The sequence below is a fragment of the Bufo gargarizans genome, chromosome 4 (genome assembly GCF_014858855.1).
Source record: "Bufo gargarizans isolate SCDJY-AF-19 chromosome 4, ASM1485885v1, whole genome shotgun sequence".
Lineage (NCBI taxonomy): Eukaryota > Metazoa > Chordata > Amphibia > Anura > Bufonidae > Bufo > Bufo gargarizans.
The window spans coordinates 437,371,316-437,388,563 of NC_058083.1; the positions used below are offsets into that span (position 1 = coordinate 437,371,316).

General features: G+C 46.7%; 1 protein-coding gene across 1 annotated transcript in view; it reads left to right on the forward strand.

Moving 5' to 3' along the window:
• Positions 1-9,227: 9,227 nt before the first annotated feature.
• The window catches only part of XRN2 (5'-3' exoribonuclease 2), a 64,956-nt gene continuing 56,935 nt past the window's right edge, over positions 9,228-17,248 (forward strand). Inside the window, exon 1 of the mRNA XM_044289853.1 lies at positions 9,228-9,379. Coding sequence (XP_044145788.1) covers positions 9,305-9,379 — 75 coding nt within the window. The 5' untranslated portion in view covers positions 9,228-9,304. The remainder of the gene's footprint in view (positions 9,380-17,248) is intronic.

The window sequence follows — 17,248 nt, forward strand, 5'->3', positions numbered from 1 at the left end:
CCAGCATGGGTATATGTAAAAATACACCCCAAAACACGTTGCCCTACTTCTTCTGAATAAGGCAATACCACATGTGTAACACTTTTTTGCAGCCTAGGTGGGCAAAGGGGCACAAATTCTAAAGAGCACCTTTAGGATTTCACAGGGCATTTTTTACACATTTGGATTTCAAACTACTTCTCACGCATTAGGGCCCCTAAAATGCCAAGACAGTATAACTACCACACAAGTGAGCCCATTTTGGAAAGAAGACACCCCAAGGTATTTCGTGATGGGCATAGTGAGTTTATGGAAGTTTTTATTTTTTGTCACAAGTTAGTGGAATATGAGACTTTGTAAGAAAAATAAATAAATAAATCATCATTTTCCGCTAACTTGTGACAAAAAAATAAAAACTTCTATGAACTCACTATGCCCATCAGCGAATACCTTAGGGTGTCTACTTTCTGAAATGGGGTCATTTGTGGGGGTTTTCTACTGTCTGAGCATTGTAGAACCTCAGGAAACATGACAGGTGCTCAGAAGGTCTGAGCTGCTTCAAAATGCGGAAATTCACATTTTTGTACCATAGTTTGTAAACGCTATAACTTTTACCCAAACCATTTTTTTTAACTCAAACATTTTTTTTTTAATCAAAGACATGTAGAACAATAAATGTAGAGAAAAAATTATATAGAAATGTAGTTTTATTTGAAAAATTTTACAACTGAAAGTGAAAAATGACATTTTTTTGCAGAAAAATCGGTACATTTCGATTAATAACAAAAAATGTCAGCAGCAATGAAATACCACCAAATGAAAGCTCTATTAGTGAGAAGAAAAGGAGGTAAAATGTATTTGGGTGGTAAGTTGTATGACCGAGCAATAAACTGTGAAAGTAGTGTAGTGCAGAATTGTAAAAAGTGGTCTGGTCATTAAGGGTGTTTAGGCTAGGGGAGCTGAGGTGGTTAAAAAAACACCAATTTTGGACCAAATACTAAATTTGCAGCCTTGGCTGTCAGTGTGAGATACATGCGTTAGATACTTCTGTTTTATTCTATTATAAAAAAAAACACCCATTTTGGGCAAAGTACTTAATATTGCAACCTTTGCTGCATCTGTCAGTGTGAAATACACGCGTTAGATACTGTTGTTCTATTCTATTATTAAAAAAACACCCATTTGGGGCAAGATCCTACATTTGAGAATTATGAGGAGAGCGTCAAATAAGGGATGTGGACCCATGGTGAGGCCAGAACAAGTACCGGCGATAATAGATTGGGTTGCTGACAGTGCCTCCAGGTCCTTTACATTGTCTCCCAACCAGTCTCCTGCTGAAAGATCAGAGTTGGCACCTGCAGCCGATGTCCATCAGTCTTTCAGCTCACCCCCTTGCAAATCAGCCAAGCAGTCTGAGACTCAAGTCATGCAGCAGTCTCTTCTGCTTTTTGATGACTCTGCTAGCAGGGTTTCCCAGGGCCATCCACCTAGCCCTGCCCCAAAAGTGGAAGAGATTGAGTGCACCGATGCCCAACCACTTATTTTAAGATGAGTACATGGGAGGACCACCGCAGCACATCTCGGATGATGACGAAACACAGGTGCCAACTGCTGTGGCTTTTGAAAGTGTGCAAAATGACAAGGAGGGCAGGGGTGAAGACCTGGTGGAAGATGATGTGGAGGACGATGAGGTCATTGACCCCACATGGAATCAAGGTCATACGAGTGACCTGTGTAGTTCGGAAGAAGAGGCGGTGGTCGCACAGAGCCACCAACACAGCAGAAGAGGGAGGAGGGTGCAAATGCGGAGCGGCCGTCCTCTAGACAGTACGCCTGCTACTGCCTACCGTAGCAAGGGACCGAGCACACCAAAGCCAGCTCCAAGGAGTTCCCTGACGTGGCAGTTCTTCAGACAATGTGCTGACGACAAGACACGAGTGGCTTGCACGCTGTGCAATCAGAGCCTGAAGTGAGGCATAAACGATCTAAACCTGAGCACAACCTGCATGACCAGGCATCTATGTGCAAAGTAGACACTTCAAAAACCAAGAAAGGTCTCTGGCTCCTCCTGCTTCCTCTTCTGCTGCAGTCTCGGCCTCTGAAGTGACAGGGCCACCTGCCACCCCGCAAACAGAGGATCTGTCAGCAACACCACCACCTGGGTCACCAAGCATCTCCACAATGTCCCACGGAAGCTTTCAGCTCTCCATCTCCCGAACACTGGAGCGGAAGAGGAAGTACCCCTTTGATTAATTACTGTCCTTTGAAATTATGTCATTCCGTCTGGTGGAGACGGAGAGTTTTGAAAGCCTTATGGCGGTGGCTGTCCCACAGTACGTCGTGCCCAGCCGCCACTACTTTTCCAGGTGTGCCATCCCTTACCTGCAAAACTAAGTGGGGGACAAAACCAGGTGTGCACTGTGCAACACCATATGTGTCAAGGTCAACCTAACTACGGATACGTGGACCAGTAAGCATGGTCGGGGATGTTATATCTCCATAACAGCACACTGGGTAAATGCAGTGGCGGCTGGGCCTGAGGCAGATTGCAGTTTGGCGCATGTCCTTCCACCACTGAGGATTGCAGGGCACTTCAGTTTGCCTCCTGTTGCTTTCTCCTCCTACTCCGCTTTCTCATCCTCTACCGGCTCCTCATCCGGTTAGCGTAACACCTTCACCACCAACTTCAGCACAGCCAGGGGTAAACGACAGCAGGCAGTTTTAAAACTTATCTGTTTGGGGGACAAACTCCACACCGCGCAGCAGCTGTGAACGGGCCTTGAACAACAGACCGATGAGTGGTAGGTGCCAGTGAGCCTCAATCCCGGCCTGGTGGTGTGCGATAATGGGCTAAATCTCGTAGCAGCTCTGGGACTAACCGGTTAGACGCACATCCCTTGCCTGGCGCATGTGCTGAATTTGGTGGTGCAGATGTTCCTTAAAAATTACCTCGATATGTCAGAGCTGCTGCATAAAGTGCGGCCCGTCTGTGCGCGCTTTCGGCATTCTCACTGTGCTCGCCTGTCAGTGCTCCAGCGTAACTTTGGCCTTCCCGCTCACCGCCTCATATGCGACATGCCCACAAGGTGGAACTCCACCTTGCACATGCTGGCCAGACGATAGTGGAGTTTCAGCTGCAGCACGCACGGGTGAGTCGCTCTGCGGAACAGCACCACTTCACCACCAATGACTGGGCCTCCATGCGAGACCTGTGTTCCTTGTTGCGCTGTATCAAGTACTCCACCAACACGGCCAGTGCTGATAACGCCATTCTCAGCGTTACTATCCCACTTCTATGCCTCCTTCAAAAAACGCTTCTGGTGATGATGGAAGAGGATGTGGCACAGGAGGAGGAGGAGGAAGAGGGATCATTTCATAGGGGTTCCGGCCAGTCATTCACAAGTGGCTCAGAGGGTGGGTTCCTACACCCACAAACACCAGGGCACAGTTCTGGAGGATGACGAGGTTGAGGGTGAGGAAAAGGAGATGGAGGAGGAGGAACTGTGTTCATGGCAGGGTGGCACCCAAACCAGCTCATGGCCATCACTGGTGCGTGGCTGGGGGGATACAGGGGACACAGACGATACACCTCCCACAGAGCACAGCTTTTCGCTGCCTCTGAGCAGCCTGGCACACATGAGCGATTACATGCTGCAGTGTCTCCGCAACGACCGCCGAGTTGCCCACATTCTAACTTGTGCTGATTACTGGGTGGCCACGCTGCTGAATCCCCATTACAAGGACAACATACCGTCCTTAAATCCATCACTTGAGCGTGATCGTAAGATGCGCGAGTACAAGCGCACGCTGGTAGACGCGCTGCTGGTGGCATTCCCACCTGACGGGGGCACAGTGGAAGCACAAGGCAAAGGCAGAGGAGGAGGAAGAGGTCGCCAACGCAGCTGGGGCAACACCAGCACGCCACAACAACTAGCACCACCAGCTGATATGGAACATCTTAGCAGGAGGCAGCATTTCAGCAACATGGTGGTGCAGTATGTGTGCACATGCCTACATGTACTGAATGACGGGTCTGTCCCCTTAAACTTCTGGGTCTCCAAATTGGGCACATGGCCTGAGATCGCCCTTTACGCCTTGGAGGTATTGGCCTGCCCTGCAGCCAGTGTATTGTCTGAACGTGTGTTTAGCACCGCAGGGGGCGTTATCACAGACAAGCGCAGCCGCCTGTCCACAGCCAATGTGGACAAGCTCACGTTCATTAATGAACCAGGCATGGATCCCACAGGACTTGTCCGTACCTTGTGCAGAATAGACATGTATACCGGCCTTATCGAGCCATTGTTATACTACAGCGCAATTGCTCATTGTTGTATTTCGGATATTTCCCACTCTTTTGGAGTGTACTCTAATTAAAAAAATAATAATAATAAAAAAATAATAATTAAAACCAAAAACCAGTGTTGGCTACCTCGCCCTCCTCCACCGCCGCTACCACCTACACCGCCTCCTCAAACTCCTACTTCATGTGGACCTCCACCTCATAAATCAAGTTTATTTATTTTTATGTGTATGTATTTTATGTCATTTCACTAATTTGTCTGTTACATTTTCGGGTGAAATTCACCAATTTTTGGCTGTGATATACCACTGCTATACCTAGTATACAGGTAAAAAAAAAATCATTAATTTGTCTGTTACATATTCGGGTGAAATAAACCTATTTTTGGCTGTGATATACCACTGCTCTAGCTAGTAGACAGGTAAAAATATTTCACTAATTTGTTACATATTCAGGTGAAATGAACAAATTTTTTGCTGTGATATACCCCTGCTCTACCAAGTAGACAGGTAAAAAAAAAAATCACTAATTTGTTACATACTTGGGTGATATATCCCTGCTATACCTAGTAGACAGGTGAACAAATTTCACTAATTTGTCTGTAACATTCTCAGGTGAAATTCACCAATTTTTGGCTGTGATATACCACTGCTATACCTAGTAGACAGGTAAAAACATTTCACTAATTTGTCTGTTACATTCTTGGATGAGACTTGACCATTTTTGCCGTGATTAAACCCCTGCTCTGCATAGGTGACAGGGACATAAATTTAAAAACATTGTCTGTTACATTGTCAGGTGACAGTTTATCAATTTTGCCGTATACAAACCCCTGCTCTGCATAGGTGACAGGAAATTACATTTCAAAAATTCTTTTTTAATTGACGCGCGCCACCTCCTTTACTTGTAAGCTTCGGCTTCAATAATTTGTCCCACTTTTCCGCTTGATCAACATTTAATTTCATCCATTGACCTCCCTTGGATGAGGTATCCCTTTCTCACACTGCCTCTCCTGCGTGGAACCCTGATTCGCCGATAACTGTGATCAACATGGTAGGTTAGAAAAGAACATCGAAAGTTGATAGAGAAGATATCCAATTGGATCGTGGACGTCACGGGGACGTGCGATCAGGCAGAAGTTATCTAGAGTCAACAAAGCGGCAGCAGGGCCACTCCTGTCTAACGTTTCCAAATCCAAAATACCCCAGTGACATTCCCTATAATTTTTTATTAATCATTCCAATAACAGGGCATCTTAAGAGTCCTGTATTGTTATTTATCGTCACTACCTCCCCAAGTCAGGAGTGGGTAATTGCCGCTCGCCCCCTTCTTTCCTTCGATTCTTCCATTTTAATAGCTTCTTCCACATTTCCGCTCGATCACAATTATATTTCATCCATTGATCTCCCTTGGATGTGGTCTCTCCTTCTCACGCTCCCTCTCCGGCATGGAACCCTGATTCGCCGATAACCATGATCAACATGGTAGGCTCAGAAAAAAAACATTGAAAGTTAATAGAGAAGATATCCAAATGGATCATGGACGTCACGGTGACATGCGACATGGTGGGGCAGTATGTGTGCACATGCCTACACAAACTGACTGATAGGTCTCCAAATTGGGCACATGGCCTGATCTTGCCCTTTACGCCTTGGAGGTGGAGGTGCCCTGCAACTAGTGTATTGTCTGAATGTGTGTTTAGCACGACTAGAGGGGGTGATCACAGATTATATTTTCCAATGTTTTGGGGTGTACCCTAATTTAAAAAACAAAAAATAAATTTAAAAACAAAAAGCAGTGTAGGCTACCTCCTCCACAGCCACTTCCACCTACACTGCCACATCCACCGCCTCCTCAACCTCCTACTCCATATGATCCTCGTCCTTCTAGATCAAGATTATTCTTTTTTATTTTTACGTATTTTATGTTATTTTAAGTCATTTCCCTATCCACATTTGTTTGCACAGCAATTGCCATGCTCTTAACCACATTTTTCTGCCATTTGCAGCCCTCTAGCCATTTCCATGACATTTTTAGAGCCATTTTAGTGCTCAAAAGTTCGAACTTTTTTGTGAAGTTCGGCGAATCCGAACATCCAGGTGTCCGCTCAACTTTAGTAAATACCTCTGCTTTTGTCTTTAACACACAAACATAGGAACTGTATTAAGGTTATTGGCAGGTATAGCTTTATAAACATACAGTATAAGCTATATTAGCAACCTAGGACAGGTCTAAGCTGGCCAGCTACACCACACACTACCCGGCATAAAGGGTGGGCATGGCTTGGGTTCCTGCGTCTTGGGCTCCTGTCTCCGGCATCCTCGCAAGTTTGAATCTGCGCTGTAGAGCTGAGCTGCTGGTGGAAGTGAGCTTCTGGAGACATTTCAACTGGGGACGCACAGAGCTCCCGCACAGTCCACGGCTGAGAGAACTAGGCACTAGGCATGCAGATTTATTAGTGTGTTTTATAGGACTGGGTCCCCATGAGGTCACAAGAAGCCAGAGATCAATAAACCCTGTTAGAACATGTATAAGCACCAGCTGTACTGGTTTCACACCACGGTATGTTGGTGGGATCCCCCGTCCTCGCCTGCGTAGCACTAACCGGGTCGCATAGCATTATATTGATTTATGAAGCTATATAACCCTTAGAGGTCTGAAGTATACTGGATAACACTGACATAATGCTCTCACTGTTATCCAATACATTCCAGAAGTGTAAGGGTTACATAGCATCATAAATCACTATAATGCTACGTGACCCGTCAGTACTGGGAGGTCAGTACATAGCTCCCGCACCATCTAGAAAAGGACAGCTATGTTAGTGCACGGCTCCTTACTGACATGTGAACTGATGAGCAGAGAACGGTTAGCTGCTGCTTTCTGCTCCAAAGACATGTGGTGAAGTTAAAGAGGGATAATGGCACTAAAGCAGCCTATAAGGGGTTAAGCACAGGCCAGTTCAGCTGCTAGAGGAGGTCTCCTACGTTTCCCACCCCTCTGCTTGCTGGCAGTGAATGGAAAACTTCAGGGTTTTTGGGCAGAGATTTTTTCATCCACATTGATCGATGCGAATGAAGAAATCTGTGCCGTTCATTTTTTCTTTCAGCCCAGAGGCTGAACGAAAAAAAAAAATCTCATTACCTGTATGCTCAATATAAGGAGGAATAGCAGAAACTCCTAATGCTGGCCATACATGTAATGATTGTGGAGACCCTCAAATGCCAGGGCAGTACAAACACCCCACAACTGACCCCATTTTGGAAAGAAGACACCCCAAGGTATTCCGTGAGGGGCATATTGAGTCCATGAAAGATTGAACTTTTTGTCCCAAGTTAGCGGAAAGGGAGACTTTGCGAGAAAAAACAAAAAAAAATCAATTTCCGCTAACTTGTGGCAAAAAAAAAAAAAATCTTCTATGAACTCGCCATGCCCCATACGGAATACCTTGGGGTGTATTCTTTCCAAAATGGGGTCACATGTGGGGTATTTATACTGCCCTGGCATTTTAGGGGCCCTAAAGCGTGAGAAGAAGTCTGGAATCCAAATGCCTAAAAATGCCCTCCTAAAAGGAATTTGGGCCCCTTTGCGCACCTAGGCTGCAAAAAAGTGTCACACATCTGGTATCGCCGTACTCAGGAGAAGCTGGGGAATGTGTTTTGGGGGTGTATTTTTACATATACCCATACTGTGTGTGAGAAATATCTCTGTAAATGACAACTTAAAAAAAAAAAAAATTCTCTCACCCAGCATGGGTATATGTAAAAATACACCCCAAAACACATTGCCCTACTTCTTCTGAGTACGGCGATACCACATGTGTCACACTTTTTTACAGCCTAGGTGCATAAAGGGGCCAAAAGTCCAACGAGTACCTTTAGGCTTTACAGGGTTGCTCACAATTTAGCCCTGCCCAAAATGCCAGAACAGTAAACACACCCCACAAATGACCCCATTTCGGAAAATAGACAATCCCAAGGTATTCACTGAGGGGCATAGTGAGTCCGTGGGAGATTTTATATTATGTATGGCCAGGGTAGCTCCAGGGTAACATGGCACCGTGCAGTACATGTGTATGGCCAGGGTAACATGTACCGTGCAGTACGTGTATGGCCAGGGTAGCTCCAGGGTAACATGGCACTGTGCAGTACATGTGTATGGCCAGGGTAACATGGCACTGTGCAGTACGTGTATGGCCAGGGTAGCTCCAGGGTAACATGGCACTGTGCAGTACATGTGTATGGCCAGGGTAACATGGCACTGTGCAGTACATGTGTATGGCCAGGGTAACATGGCACTGTGCAGTACGTGTATGGCCAGGGTAGCTCCAGGGTAACATGGCACAGTGCAGTACATGTGTATGGCCAGGGTAACATGGCACTGTGCAGTACGTGTATGGCCAGGGTAGCTCCAGGGTAACATGGCACTGTGCAGTACATGTGTATGGCCAGGGTAACATGGCACTGTGCAGTACATGTGTATGGCCAGGGTAACATGGCACTGTGCAGTACGTGTATGGCCAGGGTAGCTCCAGGGTAACATGGCACCGTGCAGTACATGTGTATGGCCAGGGTAGCATGGCACTGTGCAGTACATGTGTATGGCTAGGGTAACATGGCACCGTGCAGTACATGTGTATGGCCAGGGTAGCATGGCACCGTACAGTACATGTGTATGGCCAGGGTAACATGGCACCGTGCAGTACATGTGTATGGCCAGGGTAGCATGGCACCGTACAGTACATGTGTATGGCCAGGGTAGCCTGTCACCGTGCAGTACATGTGCTAGTCACATAGGAGCTTTCCTCAAACCCCGTCCTGCTCTATGAGCAGTGATTACGCTACAGCTCGTATTCCGCCATCTTCCGTGTTTATGACGGAGCAGCCTCTCCACGCGGGAGGAGGGGGGAGCGCTCCCCGCCCCCACCCATAGAAGGCGGAAGTGCGTCCTCTCGGCCCCCACTTCCTGTGTCTGAGTGCGTACTGCGTGTGCGCCGCGGCCTGCTCTTCCTCCAGTTTGTGTAACATGGGAGTCCCGGCGTTCTTCAGGTGGCTCAGCCGCAAGTACCCGTCCATTGTCGTGCACTGCGTGGAGGAGAAGGTGAGTAATGAGGCGGGGGCCCTGCCCTGTGCACCCGTGGCCGGCTCCTCACGTACGGACATGTGTGTTATTGCAGTGGTGGATAAGGCCTCATTCACACCTGCGTGTTGATATCAGTGAAAAGATGGTCAGTGTTTTATCCGTGAAGGATCCGTGTTTGGTTGTGGGGCTGTTTTTCCATGTAGGCAGCTCAGCTGAAAATTATTTTCCAGAGCATCACCTACCAATGGCGTAAATGGAACGCAGCAGCCATCATCCACATTGTGTTTTCTCATGGACCCATAGACATTAACGGGCGTAGATCCGTAAACACAGGCAAAAATAGTGCGTGCTCCTGCGGACTGTGCTAAATCATGGATGTGTGACTACACTCATTAAAGGGATTATCCTAGGCTGGAAATGCCCCCCATACACCCGGGCCCCTCACAGGAACATACTCACCTGGCTCCCTGCTCCGCCGCATCTGCTAATCCCCCTTGCGAGGATGAAAACATCTGCGGGGCAGGCGGTGATGGGGACGAGCCTCCTTATTGTCACCCGCGATGCTAGGGAGGCTTGCTCCACCCCCTGGCACCAGATGTTTTCATCCTCGCAGGGGGCCACGTGAGTATGTTTACGTGAGGTGCCCGGGCGTATGGGGGGAGCGCATCCAGCCTCGGATAGCGCCTATCAGTTGATACGTGTGCTGTCCTGATGCACTGATGTCTGGATGAGGCCTGAGGCAATGTTCACACCTGCAATGGAGGCTCCGCTGCAGATTCCAGCAAAAATATCAATTCCGTGTTCACATTTTGCCGTCATAGGCGCATGAAAATAGAAGTGCTGGTTCTTAAAGGGAACCTGTCACCGGGATTTTGTGTATAGAGCTGAGGGCATGGGTTGCTAGATCGCCGCTAGCACATCCGCAATACCCAGTCCCCATAGCTAAGTGTGCTTTTATTGTGTAAAAAAAACGATTTAATACATATGCAAATTAACATAAGTCCTTACTTAAATGACCGGAGAAGTCATATTTTCAAGCTCTGACTCATCTCAGGTTAATTTGCATATGTATCAAATCGGTTTTTATACACAATAAAAGCACACAGAGCTATGGGGACTGGGTATTGCGGATGTACTAGCGGCCATCTAGCAACCCATGTCGTCAGCTCTATACACAATCCTGGTGACAGGTTCCCTTTACGCTGGGTTCACACCTGAGCGTGCTGGATGGAGCGCTCTGTATGCATGATTCTACGGGTGTCTTACATACGTGGCTCCTGTGCAAGCGAAAGCCCATTGTCGCGCGTTCCCGGAAGTCTATGTATGGGAACGTGCGATACTACGCCCCAAAGAAGCTCCTGTACTTCTTGGGGCGTAGGGTGTCTTACAGCGCGTTCGTACACGCTGTAAAATGCTCAGGTGAGAACCATTCCCATAGGGAACGCTCTGTAAAACGCTCAGGTGTGAACCCAGCTTTAAGTGGAATGAACACCACCAGATGGACCCCATTCACTGTGAGGCTGCCACTGTGCAGTCACGCTGCGTTTGAGTACCGTATGGCTCAGCAGGCTGTACACAGGCCGCACTGTTTAGTCAGTGTGTGTGTATAGATATGGACTGTGTGGCATCTTCTATACTTTATGGCCATTAAAGGGGTTATTCAGGTTCGCTAACAGCCTACATATATGTGGGTTCTACCCTTCTTCCTTTTTTTTTTTTTTTTTTTTGTTCATCCGGTGATGTATCGCGTTCCTTACTGGAGAGCTGAGCCACATCTTCCACTTAGCAAAGAGCCTGGTGGCTTTTTTTTTTTGCAGGAGTGAACTGGCAGCGCTAGATAACGCCCCTGTGTGTCGGTGACATCACCGGGCTAGGTGGAAGGTGAGGCTTGGCGCTCCAGTAAGGTACCCGGTATGGCGTCGGCTAAACGAAAAGTCACACTTCTGGTCTGTGATTCCAGTCTGAGTAGGGTTGTCATGATACCCAAATTTTGATTTGATTTCGATACCATAAAAAAGTATTGCGATACTTGATACCACGCGGAGAAAATAAAATGCCAAAAAAGCTGCTGACATTACGCGTTTTATGGAACGTCCGGCCCTTAGTCCTATCTAGGGCTGCAGTAAACTATTATTTAAGTAATCAAGTATTCTATTGATTATTTTTACGATTAATAGAGTACTCTAATAAGAAAAACCTTCTTAAAGTAATGTATTGCTTTATAAAATGCCCCCCTTTCCCAGTACCTCCTATGCCGTCCACCATGTCCCCCAGTGCCTCCATGATGACACCAGATTGCCATGATGTGCCCTCTACAATGTCCCCCACTCCCCAGATCAGCCCCTCCATGTGCCTAATCACAGGTGCTCCCAGTAACCCCCCCCCCCCCCCCCAATATCTTTATACATGCCAAATTACAGGTGCCCCCCATTTCCCCACCGCTGCTGCCTCTGCTAACTTTATCCAGCACCACTGGGGACCTGATGTCACACGATGTGTGAACGCAAGGTCGTCCGGTGCCGACAGGAGGCCATGGAGAAGCTTCATTTCACTCGCGCTCCGTGGTCATGCGATTTTTAAACTAATCCTCAATGCAGAAAAACTGCATTGAGTATTTTTTTTGCCTAGATTAAGGGTCCTTTTATACGTCCGTAAAACGGGTCCGGATCTGTTCCGCAAAATTATTCTCTATGGGGCCGGAAGAGATGCGGACAGCACACAGTGTGCTAGCCGCATTTCCGGAGTGGAGCCCCGATCTTCCGGTCCGAGGCTCCTGAAAAAAATAAACGATGTTCTATTCTTGTCTGCAATTGCGGACAAGAATAGTCAGTTCTATGGGGGTGTCGGCCGCGTGTATGGACCCTGAATCCATAAATTGTTTCAGCCCTAGTCCTATCCTATTTCTTTGGGGGGGGGGGGGGCAAGGTGACCAAAAAATTGAAAAATGGCAAATCCCGCTTTTTTTATATAGTTTGGAATTTTTGGATGTGGAGATATGTAATATGTTTGTTTATATATTTTATATGTAAAATTGGGAAAGGGGGTGATTTATACTCATTTTGGTGTGTTTTTTACTTTACTATTTCCCTCTTAGGGGCCAGAACCTGGGATATTTTAACCCCTTGTCCTATTCACCCTGATAGCGCTCTATTAGGGTGAATAGGACTTTACACTCTCAGGGCTCACTCCCTGTTACCTTGTGCATAGAGACACAGCAGCAGGGAGATTACCATGGCAGCCAGGGCTTCAGTAGCGTCCTGGCTGCCATGATAACCGATCAGAGCCCAAGGATTACACTGCAGGGGCTCCAATCACAACTGCCACTGTGCCACCAATGAGGAGGGGATGGGACCCTGTGGCCTCTGCCACCAATGTTTTAATACTGGGGGTGGCACAGTGCGCCCCCAATGTTTTAAACCATCACTACAAATACAGGAAAGGAGTAAATGAAAAGCTTGAGCAGCTCTCGCCTGTTGCACCTGTAGTGAGCACGGCCGTGAGAGCAAATCAACAAAAAGAGAAAATCCGGCTCTTGAACATGTCATGATTAAGGACTGATATACGAAGGTCCGAAACATGCTGACTATACCCTGCCTATGAGGATTGGAAGTTTTACCGCTAAATAAAGTGTCTCCTGTTGTTCAAGAGCCGGATTTTCTTTTTGTTGATTAATACAAATACAGGATGTGGGTGCTGGCTGCGAAACACATAGCCGGCACCTAAGGGGTTAACTGCCACTGATCGCAGCTCCCTGCCATAGAGGTCGGGTGCCGGCTATGTGATTCTGCTGCCAGCACCCGCCTCCTGTATTTGTAATAATGAGTTACTTATCTTCATTGGTGGCGCACTGGCCACAGCCCCCCCCCCCCCCCCCCTCTTCTCATTGGTGGCAGCACAGGGAGGGAGGCACTGCTTTCTTCCCTGTGCAGCTGAGGGAACATGGAGCATGCTGACAGCAGCGTGCGCCATGTTCTCTGATGCTAAGCTGTGCACTTGAATGGGTCGGCGATCCTTCCGTTCTGCAAAAAGAGAGAACAAGTTCTATCTTTTTGTTTGTGGTGCGGAAGCACGGAGCAGAACCCCAGAAAGCACTCTGTAGTGTTCAGTTCCGCACTGTTCTGCATCTCCGGATTTGCATACCCATTGAAATTAACGGGTCCGCATCCGTGATGCAGATCCGCAAATACGGCAATGGGACACCAACGGTCGTGTGAACGAGCCCTAACTTGCTGCAATGAAATGAATGGTTCCGCATATGGTCCGCAAAAAAAGACACTGAAAGAAAATGCGTTCATGTGCATGAGCCCTAAGTCCGTTGGTTTCCCATGTTGTGGGCCTTATATCTGTGTGCACATGTGAGAACCTGCCGACTATACAGAGGTGACTGGCACCACATAGAAGCAGTTAGTGCCAACCGCTGAGTGATATGGTGAGCTTCCTTATTAGCTGCTGTGTCGTGCCTCAGCGGCTGCAGAAGTTCTTTATGGAAGGCATGTGTGTTAAGGCCCCTTTACAGCGCTTTGCCATCGCTTTTCCCCATACAGAATTGTTTGCCGGCAGCAGAGGTTGCTCTTATTACGTGATGAATGAGCTTTTGGTCGTTCATCGGGTAATCGGCGGCACTTTCACACCGGCAGATAATCACTTACGAGCATTCCTACAAGCGGTTGTTAGCAATTATCTGGCTGATGCTCGGGCTGTTAGGGCTCTTTCACACCTGCGTTCTTTTCTTCCGGCGTAGAGAATCCTGATCAGTTTTATCCTAATGCATTCTGAATGGAGTGAAATCCGTTCAGGGTGTCTTCAGTTCCGGAACGGAACGTTTTTTGGCCGGAGAAAATACCGCAGCATGCTGCGCTTTTTGCTCCAACCAAAAATCCGGAACACTTGCCGCAAGGCCAGGATCCGGAATGAATGCCCATTGAAAGGCATTGATCCGGATCCGGCCTTAAGCTAAACGTCGTTTTGGCGCATTGCCGGATCCGACGTTTAGCTTTTTCTGAATGGTTACCATGGCTGCCGGGACGCTAAAGTCCTGGCAGCCATGGTAAAGGGGAGCGGGGGAGCAGCATACTTACCGTCCGTGCGGCTCCCGGGGCGCTCCAGTGTGACGTCGGGGCGCCCCACGCACATGGATGACGTGATCACATGGCACGTCATCCATGCGCATGGGGCTCTCTGACTTCACTCTGGAGCGCCCCGGGTGCCACGCGGACTGTAAGTATACAGCTCCCCGCTCCTACTATGGCAACCAGGACTTTAATAGCGTCCTGGCTGCCATAGTAACACTGAAAGCATTTTGAAGACGGATCCGTCTTCAAATGCTTTCAGTACACATGCGTTTTTCCGGGTCCGGTGTGTAATTCCGGCAAGTGGAGTACACGCCGGATCCGGACAACACAAGTGTGAAAGAGGCCTTAAAAAGGAAATGTCCAAAAATGTTATCTGGTGGTTAAAACCAGATAGTGACACGTATCCTTTACTTCTAATCATTTTTTTTATTTTTTTTATTCCATGTTCCGAACATGATTATGGGGGGTGGCCATCTTTCCCGAGCTGTTCTTAACAGCATTTAAACCTAGTGCTAGAACCTATGGTAGACTCTACCTCGAAAAGAGTGCATATATCACAAAGACAACTTAGAGCCCTGAGGGACACATGGCGGGCAACACACCCACATGATAAAGATTAGACCTTATTTTTCCGACGCACACATCTTACCCGAGATGTTCACATCCTCGACCCACCTCCCTACCCTAGTACAATCCTCCATAGGTACCATGGGAATTTCTGACCACGCTCCAGTTAGCATATCTAACAAGAGATCCTTCACATGGCGACTAAACAAATCTCTTTTGAAGTCCATCCCCCTATTAGGGACAGAATACTAAAAACAGTCAAATTACTTTACCAAAAATATTTCTCCTCCTTTTGCCGGATCTCACGAGCGGAGCAGAACGCCTCCGTCCAGCCCTGATGCAGTCTGAATGGATGCGGATCCGCTCAGACTGCATCAGTCTGGCGGCATCCAGCCTCCGCTCGCCTGGCCGTGCGGATCCGTCCAGACTTACAATGTAAGTCAATGGAAACGGATCCGCTTGAAGATGATACCATATGGCTCAATCTTCAAGCGGATCCGTCCCCCATTGACTTTACATTGAAAGTCTGAACGGATCCGCTCAGGCTACTTTCGCACTTAGAAATTTTTCTAAGTTATTAATGCAGACGGATCCGTACTGAACGGAGCCTCCGTCTGCATTAATATGATCGGATCCGTTCAGAACGGATCCGATCAAACGCAAGTGTGAAAGTAGCCTAACTCGTGATAACCTCTAACCCAGATATATCCTTCCCTATTTTATCAAAGATTTTTGATGAATTCCATTCACTATCAAACTTTAAAATAAACCCAACAAAATCAATAGCCTTGAATATTTCCTGCCCCCCCGAGCATGATACACCGGGCTTGATTTAATACTGACTTCCTGTTGTCAAATAATCACAAAGTATTTAGGCCTTCAATTATCTCCTAACCCTGACAACTGGTTTACACTAAACTGCACTACTTTATCAGGTAGGAAATATAATAAATTCATGGAAGATCCCATACATATCATGGATTGGTAGAGTGAACCTACTAAAAATAATGCCGAAAGTGTTATACCTGTTCCGAACACACCACATATTTCTGCCCAGATCTTTCTTTGCTCAACTCCAGAGAACCTTTCTAAAATATACTTGGGCAAATGGGATATGCAGAGTCGCATACTCCACCATGACCAAACCTAAATATTTGGGTAGCATTGGGTTTCCTGATATGGAGTCCAAATGACCAGAATATTAGATTGGTTAAGATCCCTCCATCAAAATCACATGTTGGGATAGAAGAAGAAAAAACGGGCTATTCTGACTAGCTTTGATCGGAGTAGACCTAGGGGAAAACGCTTTCCCACCCATACCCGTTATTAACGAAAGCCCCCTTATCTTTATGGGCACACGCCTTTCCCTCATGCAAACTATGGAGCCCACCCGTCTCCTCTTAAACGTGGGGGATCTGTTGGGACTCAAAGACCCCCTTCACTTCTCATTGGATAGATAAAGATTATTAAAAGCACTCAGACTCTGTGACCTACTAATAGATGGTACTTTTCCAGATCTGCCTATGTTACAAACTAAATTTCCAGACCTTAAGCTGGACCATCTCGCATACTCTTAACTTATGCTCGGTTATAAAAGCTTTTAGACTGCTGATAGGGATCTCTACTGGGTCGAAAAGCTAGTCATTACATTGTTTCGTTGAATGGTAACTAAAGGAAAATAAATAATAAAAAAAATAGGCATATTTGGTATCACTACGTCCAACGACCAGCTCTGTAATAATCATATGGTCTACCCAATCAAATGACCATAGCCAGGATAAAAAAATATGGCTCTAAGAAAATTGCAACACCATTTTTTTTCATAAAATTGCTCTTATTGTGTAAAACATAAAAAAAAGCAAAACGTAGACATATTTGGTATCGCTGCGTCCGTAACAACTGGCTCTACAAAAATATCTCATGATTTACCCCATTAAGTGAACGGTGTAAAAAAAACTAATAAAAATTATGCCCAAACAAGCCCTCACACGAGACTATAGCCAGAAAAATGAAAAAACATGGCTCTAAGAAAATGCCAACACAAATGCACGATTTTTATTTTTTTTCAAAAAATGTTTCTATTGTGTAAAAATAAAAAAAACTAGACATATTTGGTATCGTTGTGTCCGTAATGACCATATCTATAAAAATATCACATGATCTACCCCATCAAGTGAACGGTATAAAAAAATCTTTATTGTGACTTCACCTCCCACAAAATAAGAAAAAAAGCAACCAGAAAGCCAAA